Source organism: Thamnophis sirtalis, unplaced genomic scaffold (genome assembly GCF_051295495.1).
Source record: "Thamnophis sirtalis isolate CommonGarterSnake01/CBP01778 unplaced genomic scaffold, rThaSir2_p1.2 scaffold_1, whole genome shotgun sequence".
Classification (NCBI taxonomy): Eukaryota; Metazoa; Chordata; class Lepidosauria; order Squamata; family Natricidae; genus Thamnophis; species Thamnophis sirtalis.
Genome location: NW_028261381.1, coordinates 73,520,935 through 73,537,019, shown reverse-complemented (window position 1 = coordinate 73,537,019; position 16,085 = coordinate 73,520,935). Strand labels below are relative to the sequence as shown.

The window sequence follows — 16,085 nt, the reverse complement described above, 5'->3', positions numbered from 1 at the left end:
TCTGTGACACTTTGTTTTCCAGTTTTACGGCCAAGGTTAACTTTTTTTTCAATGTGTTCCTCAATAGGCAAGATTCCTAGATATTAGACGTGAGAGGCAGAATTGGCTATTGGCTAGTTGGGAATTGGCTAATATGGGTTTTAATCAGCCTTCTCCACCCTGGTGCTATCTAGATGTGTTACACTCTATATCCTGCCATCCTCAACCCATTGGGAATATAACCCAATGCATCAAGAGCACAGAATGGGCAAGACTAGTTATAACTAAGCTGCAGTTGGAAACAGTGGGTAGATATACATTTTTGCTTGGCCTATCATTACTATGGGCCACTCACTATGTTCTGAGTATAGGAACAGATTATATCACCCTCACCTTCTCCTTTGCAAACATAGCCTCTAACCATGATTTCAATTAAAAACTGTGGTTTTCTGACCAAAGCTGTTTTAAGTCCTTCAGAGCAGATGGTCTCCAAAGCTTTGTCCTGCTCTAGTAGGACCTGCCACATTGACTGGCTGCAGAGTAAAAGCAGGGGAATCAGATCCTGGCTTTTCATCCATGCATTCATCCATGCATTGTCAAACCATGGGCACCACCATTGATAAAGGAGCTTTTCGGACCATTTTCAGGATGTCTGCATTGTATGTTGCAAATTTGAGAAATCATGCAAGATTTTCTTTTTTTAGATTGGAGGTGTGGGACAGCTTTTCAGAAATTACCTTCCTATATCTTAGAAGGGTTTCCTCTATCTAATGTTCTCACATGTTCTGTCAAAAAAAGGTTACAAAAGTCATAAGTTTCCCTACTTTGTATAACTTTCCCCCCGCTTTTAGGCTGAATATAAAAAGAGGAAATTGGATTTGCTTCTTGTTTCTTTCTGCAACATCTGTGATACCATGATTATCTTGCATCTGTGGCCAAGTCATATGCCACTTATTCATTTTAATTTTTTTTTGCCATAAAAGTCGGCTAATATAGACTCTTGGGCAAGATATCTAGAGTCCTTGTCTTACATTTAGTAACCATTCAAAGTTACAAAGGCATTGAAAAAGGGACTTATGACCATTTTTCACACTTGTGACTTTTTTAGCATTCCGAACATGTGGTCAACATATAGACGCTTGGCAACTGATTCATATTTGTGATGTTTGCAGTGCCCCGGGCTGACATGATCACCTTTTGTGATCTTCTGACAAGCAAAGTCAATAGGGAAGCCGGATTTATACAACAATACAATACAATACAATACAATACAATACAATACAATACAATACAATACAATACAATACAATACAATACAATACAATACAATACAATAATACAATACAACACAACACAACACAACACAATACAATAGCAGAGTTGGAAGGGACCTTGGAGGTCTTCTAGTCCAACCCCATGCCTAGGTAGGAAATCTTATACCGTTTCAGACAAATGGTTATCTACATCTTCTTAAGGACTTCCAGTGTTGGGGCATTCACAACTTCTGGAGGCAAGCTGTTCCACTGATTAATTGTTCTGTCAGGAAATTTCTCCTCAGTTCTAAGTTGCTTCTCTCCTTAATTAGTTTCCATCCAATGTTTCTTGTTCTACACTCAGGTCCCTTGGAGAATAGTTTGACTCCCTCTTCTTTGTGGCAACCCCTGAGATATTGGAACACTGCTATCATGTCTCCCCTAGTCCTTCTTTTCATTAAACTAGACATACCCAGCTCCTGCAACCATTTTTCATATGTTTTAGCCTCCAGTCCCCTAATCATCTTTGTTGCTTTTCTCTGCACTCATTTTTAGAGTCTCCACATCTTTTCTACTTTACTCTAATTTTTTACTTTACTCTAATTTACTCAGTTACTCATTTGTTAAGTTACTAATTTAACAAATGCAATGATTCACTTAACAACTGTGGCAAGAAAAGTTGTAAAATGGGAAAAAATCACTTAACAGATGTTTCACTTAGGAAAATAATTTTGGGGCTCAATTGTGGTCAAAACACAAGAACTACCTGTAGTCCTCAACTTACAATGAATAATTTAGCAACCATTTGAAGTTACAAAGGCACTGAAAAAAGTAACTTATGACTGGTTCCTGCACTTACAACCATCACATCCTTATCATCACGTGATCAAAATTCAGGTGTTTCAGAACAGGCATGTATTTTACTGTGTACGTGAACCATAATGATTTTTTCTTAATTTGACCAGTGAATGCAAATAGAAGCATTTTGAGAGCTCGAAATATCATCTGTTATTAAAGTGTAATGAGCACCATCATTATACAACATAATTCCATTTTCCTATTTTGAAAGTAACCCCATTTGTAAAAGTCCTGTCCACTCTTTTGAAAAAGAAGCAAATTTAAGAAAGACATATTTATCTGCTAAACAGTAAGAAGGAATTGAATACTTCTCATAATAAACTCTGAAGTTTTTCACACATAAAAATGATCTGCAAGCTCATTCATCAAGTTATTTGGGGTCATCCAGATAGCTGATTGCATCTCATTTCTGCATCTTCAGTGGCACTGCTTAATTTCTTCAAACAAGGCAGAGAAGGAACAACTTCTATGAACAAGAAACTTAGTGTGGGTGGTTATTTCTGAACTTTTCAAACTATCAGACTATCATCTGATCTGACCACTAACCACAGAAAGGAAAGAGTGAAGCCAATACAGCAGAGGGATGGATAGTCCCATTCATGTAAAAACAGAAGTCATGCAAATCACAGAATAAATTGTTGCTTTGAACCCAAGAATGATCAAATGCCTTTTTAAAATGATCTTGCTGCAGTGACTTAACAGTTAATTATGCAGACATAAAATAGGTGATTTTCCTGGCCTGTAATAAATGGAAGCTTTAAGTCATAATTTGGTCTGCTGAGGAAAACCCATTGTTGCTTTTTTGTTATCTTAAAAAGGATGTGTGAACCTAGCCACTGTTGTTGGTAACCCATGATGAATGCTTTAGTGCTGGGTTTCAACACACCTGCTACCTAACAATACTAAGTGAACCAAATTGCAGAAACAGAATGAACAAAAAAATAGAAAAGCAAAATTTTACATTTAGGCAGGAAAAATCAAAGGTATAAGTGACAGGTTAGGCAACACCTGGCTCAAAAACAGTAACTGTGAGAGGGATCTTGGCGTCTTAGTTGATGATCACTTGAATATGAACCAGCAGTGTGCAGCAAACAGCCAAAAAAGCTAATACAATCCTGTGTTGTATAAACAGAAGCATAGAATCAAGATCACCTGAAGTATTATTACTGCTTTATAAAACCCCAGTAAGACCATACCTGAATATTGCAACCGATTTTGGTCACCATATTACAAAAAAGATGCTGAGATTTTGGAAAAAGTTCAGAGAAGATGATCAAAGCAGGGATGGGTTTCAAAATTTTTTACTACCGATTCTGTGGGCGTGGCTAGATGGGGGCATGTGACAGAGTGGGTGTGGCCAACTTGACATCACACACACACACACACACTCATTCACATGCACCCCCACCTAGCCACACCCACAGAACTGTGAAAATTTCTGTTTTGCCAGCTAGGAGGCTGGCAAAGAAGCCTCGTCTTCCCCGCTGCTGCAGCTCTTGGAAGAAGGTGGGGATGCTGGCCCGGCGCTCACTTCCCTTACCGGTCACCACTATTCGCTCCCTCGCTTTCTCGGACAGCCCCCCCCCCCTATGGTCTATTCTATTCTGTTCTATTCTATTCCAGGATTTTGCAACAGCAGCCACTAGTTTTAACAGCTGGATGCCTTCTGAAAAGGCACCAGTTGCAACTGATGCTCTCAAATGCAGCTGGTCAGCCATGATGGGCTCTTCCACACTTGCCTCTAACTACAGCACAGAGACATCCACCAGAGTTATGTGTCAAAATCAGCAAGATGATGGATCTTTGTCACACTGCAAGCCCAGTCCCTTTTATACAAGTGCATAAACATACAAAGATACTGTAAGTGTTCCAGAAAACCCTATCTCAAACTCCAAACTAATGAAAAACTCCAAGACATTTTCTCAAAGCTCCCATTTATTAGAGTAGATATACAGGCACATCTGGGAAAACCCAAATCTGAGATTTCTGGGCTTTCCCTCAGTAAGTCAAAAGTCCAAACCCAACCCCTGCACCCATCAGTCCATCAAATGGTCCAATCCCAATCCGTCCCAACTCGAGACATCAGTTGAACCACTCCTCCTCCAGATGCAGGAATGCCATGACCTTGACCGAAAAGAAGAATGCTATCATGTCTAACTACATTCCCTCTACTAAATCCCCCCCCCCTCCTAATTCCCCAAGCACAAGAATCTGGCAGCGTGGGAGTTTCCGGTGTTAATATGGCTTGCAATGCTGACAGACACACTGTTTGCACTATGATGCTGCTCTGCTACTTTGCTAGTTTTGATCCTTCCGTGGGTGCCTTTGCTTTGGCATGAAGATTCTCTGGGAACCACGTCTTGCTTTATCCTCATGGTACTATCTTCATTTCAATCCCAGTCCCCAACTGGAGTGACCTAAAATCATCCTTAGTTCTGAAGGTGCTTTTTCAAAAGGCAACTGGACTTTCTGGTTTTTCTTTGAAGACGTTTTGCTTCTCCTCCAAGAAGCTTCTTCACCTTCGTCTTCAAAAAACCAGGAAGTCCAGGTGCCTCTTGAAAAAAGCACCTTTGGGACAACCATGACCTCGATGACTGAGAATCTCCATAGACATCCTTAGTTCTAGTTTTAAAGTAATCTGTTTTCTCTTCTCCTGACACAATTTTGCTGTGGACATTATTGGGCAATAAATCATGGTACAGTCAACTATAGGTGTATTATACGAACATAGCAAATTGAAATTTAAATGATAGTATAAGCATAGATATGACCAGCAAATGTACCATAATTGACCTCTAAAGTGAAGAATAAACTGCCAGGTTTATGTATATAAAGAAGTGGTCCTTAGCTGGCACAATTTCAGAAAGGTTTTGTTTTATGTATGACCTGTGTTTCTAACACATTTAAACAGTTCTTTTCCCCATCCAAAGGCCTGCTGCCTATTCTCTCAATGCATGATGTGTGCTGGCTGGGCTTCTCCCAGTATGGTTTTTACAGTCTCATTTGCTCGGTCTCCCCTGAAGTTGCATAAACACTCTCCATAAAGAGAACTCTGGTCCAGATGTTACTGTGTGTCTCTAACCTGACTCACTTCACTTCCTCCTTACTCTGAAAGGAAAGGTTGGGGGTGGTGGGGGAAAATAATGTTGGGGCTATGTGTGGTTTGGAATCGAGATCAAATCCTGTGGTTCGGGTGACTCTCATCTGATTCTTTAGGCTGATTTTGTTTCCTTCCTTCTGACATTCCAGAAAGATCTTAGTGTGCAAGTGTCAATAAGATGGGAGTTCTAAAAATTACCAGTGGTGTCCTTTTATTGTATTTAGACCCATCCCAGTTGAGGGGGCTTGGAGGGGAAAAAAGAGGTAATAGAACTGAAGCATTCTGTTTTGCAGCTGTTCTTTTGTGGAAGAGAGTCCATTCTATCAGGTAAATAGTAGTTGGTGAAAGTTTATGGACTAACTTTATCACAGTAGATTTTAAGATGCCAGGAGACTGTTTATAATTTTTACACGTAGTCCTTGACTTATGACCACAATTGAGCCCAAAGAGTCTGTTGCTAAATGAGACATTTGTTGAATTTTACCCCATTTTAAAACTTTTTTTTGCCATGGTTGTTAAGTCAATCACTGCAGTTGTTAAGTTAGCAACACAGCTGTTAAGTGAATCTGGCTTTCCCAGTGACTTTGCTTGTCAGGAGATGACATGAGGTGACATGTCATCCCAGGACTCTGCAACCGTCATAAACAGGAGTCAATTACCAATTCTCTGATTTTGGGGGATACTGCAACGATTGTGGGGAAAATGGTCATAAATAATTTTTTCCAGTGCTGCTGTAACTTCGAACGGTCACTAAATGAACTGCTGTAAGTCAAGGACCACGCCTTTATTGAAGAAAACTAACTTGCATGAATAACTTCCTAAATCTTTAAACATGCTGATTTTGCCTAACACAAAAACGCCACTTTATTTTCAAAAATGATCGGGTATTTATTGCCTTCATTCTTATCAAAGTACAATTCTATTTTTAAAAATAAACTTCAGAAAAGTCCTTCACTATCAGAAGGAAGTACTGCTACCACATTGAAATTCATTTTGTTGGATAGGGCCCGTTGTTCAAGTTTGTCAAGATCTTGTTTGATCCTGAGCTTATCTTCTGGGGTGTTGGCTATTCCGGCCACTTTAGTATCATCTGCAAAAATTCTTTCTCTCTCTTTCTGTCTCTCCCTCCCTCTCCAGTTTTCCCAGTCACCTGATTTTTACAGTAAAATGGTGCACCACACAATCACTGCTCCTTTTTTTAAGCACAAGGAAAGTAGAGACCTAAGAAAAGAAAAGAAAAACAATTAAAAAGTTCTTCTGCTGGCTTTCAAAGCAGCAAGCTTTTATTTACTTGGCAAGAGTTGCAGCAATTGTGTTGTTAAGAGACCTATAATAAAACATAGGCCTAAAAGATGTTGGAAAGAAACACAATGATCATTAAGAAATAATTTTAAGCTGGTTATTTTGCCACAATTTATATCCATTTTGATATTAATTCCACATAACTTTATATGTGTGTTTTGTAAGTATATATGCAATACACACTTGAACATGCACACATCTACATATACAAAGCTACATATTTAAATATATGCTGAATCCCTTGTAAGTTGTTGCTGAACTGTCTGTCTTGACAGAATTTTCTTAACCCAGTTTAGAATTACATCAGCATGAGCACAGAACAGGAGCACTTAAAATAGGAAGTGCTGAAAAAGTAGCATCTATGGGTTGGAGTACTTTAAAACATCAAGATGGGGGTTGCACTCATGCAATCCAAGCTTCACATCTTTGTATAAGCATATGATACCAACACGACTGGGATGGGAATTTGATTGCATGGTCTCAATTGCCATCTTAGGCTTTTTTTATGCCCCTTCCCCTCTAGGACATTGTTCTGCAGAAAAGCCTTCATCCGATTATAGAAAGCTAGCATTATGGAGTAAATGATCCTAAAGAAGAAATGCATGCTGAAATGGATTTGATTCATTTGTATTTATTTTTATTTACGGTCTGTACATTTTTCAAATGAACAAATTTCTCTCAGACACGTTAGAACTTGGCCTATTCAATAATGAACTCGACTAAATTTGAAATCCTTTCCGCCTTAAATCCACAAGCATTCCAGTCTTCTACAGATCTTGATTGTTTCAACATGGTTCCTATTACTCCCTGGACACCTTGGCTCAATACGATAGAAGTTGTACAGGTATCCCTCGACTTAACGACCACAACTGAGCCCCAAATTTCTATTGTTAAGCAAGGTATTTGTTAAGTGAGTTTTGTCCCATTTTACAATCTTTCTTAGGATGGTTGTTAAGTGAATCACCACAGTTGTTAGGAACAAGTTGTTAAGTGAATCTAGCTTCCCCACTGAGTTTGCTGGTCAGTCTCAAAAAGGTAATCATGTGACCCCAGGACACTGCAACCATCATAAAGATGAACCAGTTATCAAACATCTGAATGTTGATCATGTGACCATGGGGATGCTGTAAGGCTGTGATGGTGAATCTATGGCACGCGTACCACAGGTGGCATGCAGAGCCCTCTGTGGGCACTCCAGCCATCGACCCGCCCAGTTCCACCGTGCATGCGTGCATGCTTCCCACCAGGCAGCTGGTCTTGGTCTCTGCCGTACATGCACGGGGCAGGTGAGGGTGGGAGGCATGCAGGAGACACACACAATGTGGGGTGGTGGTGCATGTGCAGGGGACACTCACATTGCATTTTGGGGTTTGTGCAGATGCATGCACGCCCCTTCAACCCCTGGGCCTGGAAAGCCGCCTGCACCAACCTGGAAGCCAAAAATGGGTGTGGGGGGAGGCGGGGTGCATATGCAGGGTGTGTGTGCATGGATGGGGAGGGGCGCTCACATTGCAATTTGGGGTTGGGTACTCAGCACCAAAAAGGTTAGCCATCACTGCTGTAAAGGATACTTGTGTGAAAAACGATCACGTCACTTTTTTTTAGTGTCGTCACTTCGAACGGTCACTAAACGAACTGTTGTAAGTGGAAAGACCAAGTTTAATCTAAGACAGTTGCAGGGCACTCGTTTGGGGAAGGTCAGACAGCTGGAAAGCCTCGAACTTTCTCTTCTTACGCAAACTGCTTTAAACAAAGCAATTCTAACTGCAGTTTCGCTTCCCGGAAAAAAAAAATTGTAGCTGCTACTTCTCCAGAGGAAACCCAGCTGGCGAATGAAAGCTTAGCTTCTTGGAAAGCCAGGCCGTGTAACGGGATCGCTCTCGACTGCGCAGGACCGCTCAGACGGGAAAAGAAACTTAAACTTTCACGAGGGTCACGTGGTTTACAGGAAGAGCGCAGACCAGAGCCAAAGGCAGCCCGAGGTCCTGCTCGCGACTGTGCAGTGCCTCTTGGAACCGATGGAGGCGAGCGAGAGCCCCGACCATGCTTCCCCCCCCCCCGGAAAGTGCCCATGCGAAAGGTGGTTCTCGCTGATTGGCTGTCATTGGCCAATCAACTTGCCCTCCGATTCGTAATATAAACATCATGCAGAGGACCGAAGTTCGTTGTTGTTTCTTCTGTCGTAGGAGATCTCTGCTAGTGAAAAAAAGGTAAGGATTTGTCATTTTCATGCAGTGGCTTTACGTGGTAGCTGAGCCGTAGTTGAAGAAGAAGAAGAAAAACACCACTTCTTCTAGGCGGGTATTTTCCCTTTTTCTGTGTCTTGCTGGAACAAGAGGTTTTTGCAGATGCTTTTCTGATACAGCGTCCAATTGTGACAATTTGTTCATTCAACTAAATTCAAACTACCAAATTAAATTATTTTTTAAAAGTTTCTTGAAAATGCATTTGCAAATATGAGCCGAAAAGAGTGCAACACCGAGGCGACATCTTAATTCACCTGACCCACCACGCCCCCTCCCCCCATCCCAGATCGCAGGTGTAGAGATTTGACCTGTCTGCGATCAGGAAATACTGGGTGCGATTTGCTCGTCGGTGGCTCCCGGCAATAGTTACTCAATAGATTTATGCAGGATTTCCCCCTGTTGCAGTTCCCTCAGTTCAGGAGAAGAATTTAAGATGCAAGTGGTGATAGCAAACGACTATATGGTGCAGAGAGAATCCTGCAGTATATCGCTTTATATAGTTCTGCAGATTGCATGCAACAAAAATTCTTCCTTGCTGGTAGGAGACCTACTTAATGTTATCTCTTAATGTGTTCTCTGGTAATGTGCACGTGGATGGGGTATTAAGCAAGTTGGCAACCAATATAGGAGGGGACACAGAATTCTGGAGCCTTTGCTTGCTAAGTTTATTTTCACCAGCATTTGAGCTGATGGAAAGCTATCTCTGTGCTACTAAAACACTTGAGTCTGTTTTGTAGCCTTCAATTGGTTGTTTCAATTGTTGCCATATGATGCACTGAAATGATGCAACAGTTTTTGAATTGACATACTTCAGATGGGCTAACTGCAGAGGGACTAACTTACAGAATGCATCCAAAATCCAGGACCTATGACTATTGTGGGGTTAAAATTTGGCAGTTGTGGCCACTTCATTGCTGCTGCAGCAGCCAGCTGTCATCATATAATCATTATTTCCAATACTCTGTCAGCTTCTTACAAGGAAAATCAGTGAGTAAGTTACTCCTGCTGACACTACTCTTTTGCCTGCCAGTAATCCAGGGACCTGCCTCAGATCCTGCCCCCGCCCTGTTTAATGAAGAGGGAAAATGTCCCCATACGTCACATGATGACATAAGTTTGACATCCCATTCTGTTTCTCTAAGTATGGAAATACCTTTGAAACACAAGGTGAAATTTCCTGCTTTCATTGTCAACCTTTGTTTTCTTTCTGTAATTTCTGATGTTGAGTGAGGGAGATGATGAAATATGATGACAACATGCAAATGAAGTTATGTATAATAGTTATTTTTCCTGAACCAATGACTCTGTATGGTGGGTTGGGCTGAGGGAGAATGTGACTGGCCCAAAGTCACCCAACCAGTTTGTATATCCAGGGCTGGACTAGGACTCTCAGTTTCCTGGTTTCAAGCACTGTGTGTGTTTTGGCACTATTATAATATGCTGGAGATGATGTCTGCGTTCACAGTTTGAATAAGTGTAGCAAGGTGTTTTGTTTTTTTTCTGGATTCCTAATTTTATTTTTTTTCCCTTTCCCCTAAACATCAGCAGTTGGAGGTGATTAATCTCCTTAGCAGATAATAGCATAGGAAGGGAGAGAAGAATAAGCAGATTGTGACAAATGGGTAGACCTTTAGCTGCAAAACCTGTTCCCAACTTTATGAAATATTTTGTATGGCTAAGTTCAAAGGAGCTCAACTAGCTGCTGACCTCTTTGGGGTACACAGTGCAAACCTTTGCCTACCTCCTGGTCAGCTTAGCTTTTTGATCCCAACCAAGTCACAGGTGATTGATACTAACAACAACTCTGATCTGGACCAGAAGGGGTGGCAGGTGAAGTAGAACTGTTTGTTCTTCAAAAGACTTTTGGGATTTTTGTAACATAGTTTTTTTTCAAAAAGTACCCCTTGCATATCACACCTTGTGATGGTGAAGTTTCCTTAACTGACTGTGACCACTCTTAAGTGCCACACAGTTGTTTTAGGGCAAAAGACCTGTTGTCATTTTCAAGTGCACAATATAATCAGCTGAACATTGGTGCACAAATTTGTTGTGGAATACAGTAAAATGATACAGTACGTGTGGGTAATGATTTAGAAGTGTTGTAAGGAGTTGCAAAATCTTTTAAAAACTCTTGTGGGTCTGTTACATAGAGACTACAAATATCTTTTCACTATGGGTTTCTATCATATCAAATAGGAATTTTCATCTATTTGAGGCAAGTTTTGTACATTTATTGCTTTAAATATTTATATTCTTCCCTCCTGCAGTTCCTTCGAGATAAACTTTCAGTTTGAGAAAATCAAACTTGCAATATAGTCAGAACAGTCAAAATCTAAAAATAGTGTGAAATTGTCCTAATTAACATTTCACCATTTAAAAAGCAGGGATTTTTTTAAACAAAAATCTTTACAACATGTTCCTATGTCATCAAAGTAAGTTTCAAGCAAGTCTACCCCACAAAATGAGTTGTTTGAATCCTTATCACCTGCTATCCCCACCCCTGAAAATCTGAAAGAGAACACACAGGAGTGGTTATTTTGGTGGTCAGGCAGATCTATTTAGCTAAAGGGACACATGTTTTGACTGATGCGCCCTTAAGTACATCTCAGTTTTTGCAAAGCACTTGAAGCATGTATTCATGTACGTTGTGTGAGGTGGGAATATTTGGGCTCAGGGCTAATCACATGTTAGATGAAGACTGCATAGATCTGATCAATAGTGTTGGACCCTTATCTGATGCCAAGCCAATTACCTCAATGTAATTTGGAGACTCCCTAATTTGACTTTTGGTCCCTCTTTGAAACACCCCAATTTAGTACCTATCATTTGAAAACTCTGTTTCATGATATAGGCTGGCTTAGAAATCTGGGAATTGGGGGCTCAATGGGTGAATGGTTGAAGAAGGTAGGAATTGTCACCACTACTGGCAAGGACAGCAAGTTTAATTTCCCTACTCCATCTGGAGGCGGTGCATAATTGCTTTTCTTCAGGGAGTGTGGCCAAGCTATTGTGTGCTTCTTGAAATTGTGATAGAGCACTTTCTGGGAGGAATGTGATAACTGAATGAGTTCAATCTGCCATATTGATTAGTTCACTGAGCTAACTATTACAGTATGATGTATGCCAGGTTTTATTTATCTGTCCAATGAATATGGCTGCCATATCTCCATTCTCGACACTCTGGACAGTAAACAAAATGAAAACAAAAATTCATTAAAAGCCAAAACCCAATTAAAGGCCTGCATCAAGGCTCAATAAACACACAAAACCACCATAGGAAGATTATTATACAGTAGTATCAGGAGCTATTTCATGACAATTCATTTCACATAGGTAAAGGTAAAGGTTCCCCTCGCACATATGTGCTAGTCGTTCCTGACTCTAGGGGGCGGTGCTCATCTACATTTCAAAGCCAAAGAGCCAGCGCTGTCGAAAGACGTCTCTGTGGTCATGTGGCTGGCATGACTGAATGCTGAAGGTGGTGCATGGAACGTTGTTACCTTCCCACCAAAGGTGGTTCCTATTTTTTCTACTTGCATTTTTACATGCTTTCGAACTGTTAGGTGGACTACCATGATAGTGTGACAAACATTTATTGCTGAATTCTGGTCTGAAATGATTGACTTCTCTATTTCTAAAACTGCCCAGGGTATTATAAAAGTTGAGAACATGATATGGGAGCTGAATTTGAAGCCTACTTGGCTATGAAGTAATGAAGTAATACTATGATGCAATAAAAGTTCATAAACCTGAAATTAACATGGGTTACATCATCTGGTTGTTGTTTTGGAACAGGTTCTCCTCGGAGGGTTCTTCCATTAATCCATAAGTTACTCAGTGTAAGAAATAGAAAATTCTTTCATATTTCACCTGACAGCTACACAATGGCAACATCAGCAAATAAGGGGTGAGTGCTCCTGAGGTAGAATTGTAAAACAAACAATAATAAAAATGTATGTTCGTGCAGAGGAAAAGTAGGTTTGGGTATCCTTACTTTTATTCATACACTCTGCTTTTCAGCTAGTGAATAGTATGATAAATCTGTCAGTGAAGCCAAGCACTTTTCTTTTCTGCAAATAAGAGCTTTTGACCTAAATTACATTGAGAGGGATGGAAAAAAGCACCAAAGCAAGAAGAAATTGGGACTTCTTTATTCAAGCATTTGGAAGTAAATTCAATAGCATTTTCTTCCCTGTACATCTGCTTAGAATTTCAACTTTACACATCAAACTCTATAAATAAAATAACAAAAACCAAAATAATAGTTTTTACAATTCCATGCTGACCTTAAGATGCTGGCAGAAAGTGAACACAATATATCATAAACTTGTGAGCCAGCTTAATATTTCAGCATAGCATCTAACACATTCTGACAGTTTGCATTTACACTCCTGGGTTGGTGGCAAGTCACATCACTTGTACTGGGATGTATTTTTAATATTTTGCCCTCCCTCTACAGATGCAGTTGATTGTGTCTGTTCTATTTTAGATGAATCAGAGAGTCATACACATTATTACAACCTTGACTAACCCAGTACTTTCTATGTATCTTGGACTAGAGTCCACAATGATATTACTTTCCTGTCAGGTAGTTAGTGGGTGTTGTAATCTAGTAATATCACTAGATAAACTTACACCTTGTGCTTCTATGTAGTAGCTGGAAATGTTTGGTTTCAGAACAAAAAGAAGAGTAAACAATGAGCATTACACTGTAAAGGGTGGGGGATTTACAACAGCCATAATTCTGCACTGATGTAATAGTGTAGTATAAGTTACTTATTAGCCATTAAGAAAACTCTTGAGTTACTACCTCATCATACTCTTTCAAATTCTTTAAACAGAGAGAAAACTCTTATATTTATTTTAAAACTAAATGTTTTTTAAGAAAGTTTATCTGTATAACTAAAACAATTTTAATGGATCTTTTAAAACTTTTTTTTAAGATACATATGTTCAATAATATTTTGTAAACTTAGGAATTATTCAAGCATTATGTAGAAGAAAAATGACAGATTAAAAACTTCCTTTTCTGTCCCTCTTCCTCTTAAACATAAAAGGTTTCCAAGTTTAATTTCAATAAGATTGTACAAACTTAACAGTAACCTATTCATCCCATTTTCAAATCTACTTTATAAGCACAAAGCAGTGCATTGGAATTTTCTTTTAATTATATATATCAAATCAATAGAAAATCCATCTTTACTAATAAGCTTAATTAAATAGTGTAGTATAGGTTACTTATTAATCATTAAGAAAACTCTTGAGTTACTACCTGTGTTATTTCTGGAGGAGTTACTCATATAAAAAACATTTTCCATCTATCTAAATATGATAACATTGCTGGGTATGTACTATAGCTCTATAGCTATTTGGCTTTGAAGGGGAGAAAAGGATTGTACACAACAGGTAGTAGAGTATCAGACAGATTAGGTTAGGAAAAAACACAGTTCCTTCCGAATTGTTGGCAGTTGCTCAGGGAACATCCCTCTCACAATTGCACAACTCTAATGTGTCAAATTAATGATTTGTTCTTCTTTTGTCTGCAAATTCACTCTCTTACTGCCGTCAAGCAATAGATAAATGTTGCAGAACAGGCAAATTAACATCCACAAGGTAAACAAGTTCAAGTACAAGTTCAAAATAAGCACATCTAACAGCTATTGTCTGCCATGTTTGCCTGTTGACATTTTTCAACTTTGGAATAAGGATCAAGTGAGAAAACCAGGAAAGTCCAGACTAGATAAGAAAGTTGAAAAACATTCCAGAGTGGTGACAAACTATATTTGTATTGTTACTAAGAGAAGAATGGATGTTGTGTTGCATCATCACGTATTAAGCTTGGTTTGAGGGAGAAAAAGTACTAAGTTACACAAGGTTGCTATACTGTATATTGTGATGCTCAGATTCACCTGAAATGGAAAGGAATGATCCAATCAAGCTATACCATGAAAAAAATGCATTTTTGTGAAGTTCAGGGGGAAAGGATTTGATTCTGGCTTCTTTATTTGAAAACTCTATTATGAAAACTGCACTTCTTTTTCTTAATTAGAGGTTTTATTGTTTTGTATAAGGTCTGTAATGAGATTTTGGAGATCATCCTGCATGTGGACTTAAGTCATTTTACTTGTGGGGAATCTGGGCTATAATTTTCAAGAAGTAACGTTCTTCTCTTTGTTCACTCAGGGATCCTAAAAAAGTTGGGTTTTTTGACTGGTTGATTGAACAGATCAACAGTGGAAGATACAAGGGTTTTTTGGACTGGACAGACGAGAACCACACAACCTTTCGTATCCGATGGAAGCATATTTCAAAGAAGTCTCTTGTGGCAGATGATTATGAGATTTTCAGGGTATGAACATCATCTGCTCAAAATGATTATATGTATGTGTTTGTCCTGCCAAACGGAGTACTATCTTCTGTAACCGTTGCAAGCTTCTAACATTTTGAATAGGTCATGATGTAAGCTTTCACAGGCCTACTCATTGATGCTGAAAGAAACTAACATAGCATTTTTTTGAAAGCTTGAAGAATTCATAAGGGATCCTAAAGTGACACTTCCATTGTAGGTTGGTCTTCCAGACTTTCGATTGTGGCTGCATATTTCTTCCTTTTTATTTTTGATAAAGGAGAAAGGGTGGCAGTAATAATATCTGATAGTTTAATGAAAACCATCTCTGAATTAAAAAGTATTTTAATCTTTGTTCTCATTGTAGTTGCATTCAGAAACTGCCCGTAAGCAAACACCTGTTATTTATAATGGGTGGAGATTGACATCAGTTCTCCCATTCTGAGTAGCAGATGCCTCTCTCAGTATATGTGATTATTTTTATTTAAATAAAGTTTTATTAAGGTTTATTAGAAGATAAAATACAATGCAAATCAAGATTAAAAACTAGGGAGTGCGGGATAAAGAAGGAGAAAAAAAAAGATTCTGATTTCCATTTCTTTTCAACACAGTAAAATATTAATACATTTATGACCTCAACTTTTTACATTACCTATAATTATTACAAGCCAGTTCCATAACTATAATTATTAAATGTTCAAACCAAATCCTAGATTTCAGGCTTTTCTGTTTCAAACAAAAAAAAACCCAGAAGTAATAGTCCAATACAAACAAACCAAATCTCCTTGTTTAAAACAGTTTACATCACCATCTAACCAAATCCATTTCCCTCCCGTTGTAAGAAATGATATATATCTGTTTACATTTACTAATCTTTCTAAACTATGATCATCTGTATTAACAAAAATCATCATACTCTTTCAAATTCTTTAAACTTAGAGAGAAAACTCTTATATTTATTTTAAAACTAAATGTTTCTTAAGAAAGTTCATCTGTATAAC

General features: G+C 38.8%; 1 protein-coding gene across 6 annotated transcripts in view; it reads left to right on the top strand.

The window, feature by feature from the left end:
* The first annotated feature begins 8,630 nt into the window (after positions 1–8,630).
* Positions 8,631–16,085, top strand: part of LOC106546498 (interferon regulatory factor 3) — a 30,593-nt gene continuing 23,138 nt past the window's right edge. For all 6 annotated transcript variants that reach the window (XR_015696743.1, XM_087716155.1, XM_087716148.1 and 3 more), the window contains exons 1-3: positions 8,631–8,702; positions 12,534–12,645; positions 14,922–15,087. Coding sequence is in view for 5 of the 6 variants with exons in the window: in XM_087716155.1 (XP_087572281.1) it covers positions 12,623–12,645; positions 14,922–15,087 (189 nt within the window). In the remaining variant the exon portion in view is untranslated. The remainder of the gene's footprint in view (positions 8,703–12,533; positions 12,646–14,921; positions 15,088–16,085) is intronic.